The following is a 5,073-nucleotide window of genomic DNA, read 5'->3' on the forward strand; positions in this document are numbered from 1 at the left end:
TTTGTTAAAATGCAATCCCAACAGCAGCAGCAACAACAACAACAGCAACAGCAGCAGCAGCAATCGCTACAGCCGCAACCCTCAGGTCCTAAAGAGCATAATCATCGCCATCGATTAAGACCACGTTCCAAAGATTTTGATCAAAGTCATGAAAGTCTCGATTTGTTAGATAATAATGTAACGGAGAGTAAAACAAATGCTTCGGCACGTTATCATCGTCATAATCACCACCACCATCATCATCATCATCATCATCATAATCATAATAATTATCATGCTCGTCAGCGTACAAATCAACAACAACATAACATTGTCAACGATGACGATGAACGTGATGATACCGAAGATAATTTAGCGGATGAAGAATTTGAAGATGACGAAGTAGGTCGCGATGTACGTAAGAAACGTTTATTACCAACTTCTCATGCTTTAAATAATTCTTCCTCAATGGATTTTGTTAAAATGCAATCCCAACAGCAGCAGCAACAACAACAACAACAGCAGCAGCAGCATAATCTTCATTATAACAGTGAAGACGATTTAAATGATGAAGATGAAGATGATGGGAACGGTGATAATGAACGAGCAAATCGTGCAAATGAAACTCCAGTCAGCACTGCTCTAACCAATGGGCAGTGCCAAAATGACACTCGGTTAGAAGCAAATGTGATAAATGATGAATTGAAATATGGTGCCGGTCATCATAATCTTCATTCAATGGACTCTAATCCGATCGAATCGCAATCTGAATGGTCAGACGATGATTGTCGTGAAGAAGCTACAGGTAATTGCAATTAAATTACAATATAAACTGATTTGCTACATCGTGTATTATTTTATTTCTCGACCTAATTCATCTCTCTGTTCGCTCAAGTAGAATTTTTAAATCAAAAGTTTATGTATAGATTTTCAGACATGTTGCTTCCAGGCTACAAATGCTCGCCAGGCTCGCAACATGTACGACCGAAAACCGTAGCAAAAAAAAACAATTGAAGTCCCTTTCAAGCACTTATTTCAATAGGTTCGCTTAAATCGATTTATTACCGGGACTCAATCATAGGATTCAACTAAGATAGGATAAGTTTCAGCGAATACTGAAACACATATATAGCCCTCTCACTCTCTCTCTCTCTCTCTCTCTCTCTCTCTCTCTCTCTCTCTTTAATTAAAAAAACTGAAAAGCATACTTGCGAAGAAACTGCGAAGAATTGTAAGCGTGGTGTGATTTTGTTATACAATCGCGTGAGAGAAAGTTTAAAGTACAGTCATACACTTCGCAAAATGATCATTACAACGAAGGCCCGAACACTTTGCGAAGAAAGCAAAAAACAAAAAAAAAAACAAAATTTAAAAACATTTTCCGAGGACTGGATTTGATAACTTTTGAAAAATCGATGCATTGATAAAAGGAACAGGCTATTGAATTGATTCGGACCTTCATTAGATTTACTGCGTCATTTAACCACAACCTTTTCGCTCCCCTTGAATGAGTTTCGTTAACCATTAAACATTCGCTTGATATATTAAGTGGTGAAGCCGTAGTTTTAAGTTCTTTGTGAACACATACATGGGCACGTCATTTTTAATGTTTCTATTCATTCAGGTGTTAGGTTAGGATGTTGAGAACGTGCAAGTGAAAGCATCGAACGAATGTTCAATATAATATTGATTCATAATCTTAGGTCAAGTACATGGTGTTCAGAAATTATAACAAAAAAAAAAAAAAAAAATAAATAAATAAAATAATTTGCATATTGTTTTTCTCTCTCGGACTTAGGCGGTGCTGAATCCACTGGGTATATAACCGATGAACCTGGCTTGGAAAATATTTCCCTGTTAAACGAAGCTGGCTTAACTGATGCCGAGGGTGCATTATCTGACGTCAATTCACTATACAATGCACCTGATGTCGACGATACTTCCGTATCAAGTCGCGCCAGTTCACGATTGCTAAGCTTAGACTCACTCAGCGGCCTATATGACTGCGATTTAGATTCGAAACATGAAATGGCCATTGTAAATGTATCTCATAAAATAACCAATAAGTTTGGACCACAACAGCAGCAACAACAGCAACAGCAACAGCAACAACAGCAGCAGCAACAACAACAGCAGCAGCAGCAACAACAGCAGCAGCAGCAGCAACAGCAACAGCAACAGCAATCGCAAAAGCAGCAACAAAGTTAATTAAAAAAGAAAACAAAAAACCGATTCTATCAAAACCAAATGAAACAAAACTTCAACTATTAGTAATTAAAATATTGAATGATCCTTACTTTTCTGTTCAATTATAAACCATGTGGTGTCTATTAAATGTTATGTATTGGTGTTACTATATATATTTAACTCAAATATTTATACCAAATATTGCGATTCTTTAAGCTCAAGGAATCCTATGAAGATTTTTCATTTTCCTATTCATCGTTCATCGAAATTAAAAACGACAAAAAATGTCTCTTTCATTCATATTGAGAACCTTGAGAACTTAACAGAATTACAGCAGTATATAGAGCATTACGTAGCCGATCGAAATAATTAAAAAATTTAGTTAAGTACTGAAGAATTGATGGTATTTTTTTTAAATAGGAAAGCAGTAATAACAAGTTTCAAAACACATTTCAAAAAGCACTCATTAAATCCACTTAACTATTTAATTTTAAATTTAACAAAAAGAAAAGAAAAAAAAAAATATATATATATATATATATATTAAAAAGAATGAATATGTTTAAACGACTATACATATAATATAAGAGCAGGCTTTAATCATAATTTTATTTTAATTTACAAAAATTTAAAAACAAAACACAATATGATAACAAATTAAATTTGACGTTAGATGACAATTTTTTCATTATATTAAAATATAATTATAAGAGCATATGTATATAAATATATATATAAATATATATATATATATATATATGCTTTCACTTAATAATATTTACTTAAAGTGTTTACTTAACAAAAAATAATAACAACAATAATAATAATAATAATAATAACGAACGGATGTATTAAGAAAGCGCTAAGCGCTTTATCTTAATCTCTTTTAATCTACAGCATTAGCATGAGCAAATTTCGATGTCGAGAAGAGGACACCACGGTTTCTGCTCATTATTCATTAAAAACGGATTAGGTTAACCAAAATGGTAGCTATACGAACGAACAGCAGCCAAGACAAGCAATCATCATCAATCAGTTGGCTAACGGATTATGTAAAAGATTGTTTGCCATTCAGATAGCTTTTAAGCATCTAAGCAATCGAATGGTTGAACCGATAATCAGCTAAATATATGCTATATGATGAATGGTTAGCTACTTGCGTTGCTTGAAAGCTGGAAATATATATCAATGAGTGATGTAACTATGTTGTTGGTTATTTAAATCGACAAAACGTTGGATGACTAAGATGACTGGCCATTAGTGATATTAGCTTAGTAGATAAGTGCACGATTCAATAGCTAAATGATTTAATGTCATTGGCTGCTTTGCAATTACAGGGTGACGCTTTTGAAAATTTTATATTGAACTTCACGCCCCTTCAATTGTTGTCGAAAATTCCAAAAAGTAGCCGAGACGGAATCATATTTTCACTCTCTTTCTCTTTGACTGTGCTTTTCTATACGAAACATTTTTGCGAATCTCATTTACTCAGCGGGATATCTTCGCCCAACGATTAATTACGATAATGCAATTCAATAGGATACGATATTGAATGGATTGTCATCCTTTTTACAATCTATAATGCTGTAGACTCTTAAATAATCGGATCCAACTGATTATGCTATTTTTACTTGGTTTCGTAGTTTTTGTTTTTAATTTTTAATTCCTTAGATATTTTAATATATTTAATTAGTCCATAAGTTTACTAAAACACTTTTCTTTAATCATCTTTATAGTTACACATTGCTATACAATGCAAACATTTTCGTTAGCACCGGCATATTCAATCAATCGAGCAATCAAATTATATCTATATTTAATAGGCATATTTTCGTTGATAAGTGAGATTTAGAAGAATTCGTTTTTGAATTTACCATTCGATGGTGTAATGAGAAGAATGTCAACAATTTTCCGTCAGAGATTTGCTAAGAATAAGATTCTCTTTAAGATTTTTTCCTTCCCGTTTTTTTTTTTTTTTGTTTTTTTTAAATTTATGGAATATGAGGAATTGATCTGCTAACTGCGCATAACTTATATAAGGCCAGTATACCTAAGCGGACTATATTCGCTATTTCATTAAGAATCTCGTTGGCTCGATGTGCTGTAAGTAAAGGAAACGAGAATCTACTCTTATGCTAAGAGTTTTGGAGTTTTAATGAAATGTTTACAAAAATATTTTTAAAATTAATAGTTAATAAAACAATTAAGGTACAACTATTGTTCTCCGAGGACCCTACCGAATTTCATTAGCTTTAAAATTTTCGATAATCTTCTGAACGCTCTTTCTATTAAATCTTACAAGATCTCACTAAAAAATCTCCGAACTTCAAAAAAAAAAAAAAAAAAAAAAAATGAAAAGTTATTCTATTCCTTGCTCAAATAATTGAGTGCATCACACTCACATCATATTTTCGCTTCACTTATTTAATCGTAGTTTTAATACAAAAATATTTTCATATTTTTATAATCGCCACCACAAACACAACACAAGGACATACTACAGTATGATAAGACGTATTTTTTATTTTTCTTCCCCCCATTAGTTATATATGCCCGCGCTTCGTAGGGGAAAAAATTGAAAAGAAAAGTTCTTGAGCATGATTTTTAGCGACTCAGTAGTAGAGTTTTCCGATCCAGATAAAAACATTATATTAATCGGCCGTAAATATGATCTTACAACCCAGCAGGCAGAAAAGGCAGAAAAATTAATTATATATTTATCTCACTCCTTAATCAAACACTGATGCAAAATTAGCTTATCCCAGGCATGCAACACTACTGGTAGCCATTTTTTGAAAAATGACTATAACTTGAAAAGAATTTGAGGTGGTGTTTATCCAAGATTCGTCTTAAGACGAATATGTTTTTTTTTTTCCATCTATTTGAATATATATATATATATATATA

General features: G+C 32.5%; 1 protein-coding gene across 1 annotated transcript in view; it reads left to right on the forward strand.

Annotated features, from left to right (window-relative positions):
- LOC119633415 (Ca(2+)/calmodulin-responsive adenylate cyclase) overlaps positions 1-2,139 on the forward strand; it is a gene marked incomplete at its 3' end in the record, with an annotated part of 103,734 nt that extends 101,595 nt beyond the window's left edge. The window contains exons 25-26 of the mRNA XM_038026963.1: positions 52-784; positions 1,778-2,139. Coding sequence (XP_037882891.1) covers positions 52-784; positions 1,778-2,139 — 1,095 coding nt within the window. The remainder of the gene's footprint in view (positions 1-51; positions 785-1,777) is intronic.
- Positions 2,140-5,073: the final 2,934 nt, after the last annotated feature.

Source organism: Glossina fuscipes, unplaced genomic scaffold (genome assembly GCF_014805625.2).
Source record: "Glossina fuscipes isolate IAEA_lab_2018 unplaced genomic scaffold, Yale_Gfus_2 0, whole genome shotgun sequence".
Lineage (NCBI taxonomy): Eukaryota > Metazoa > Arthropoda > Insecta > Diptera > Glossinidae > Glossina > Glossina fuscipes.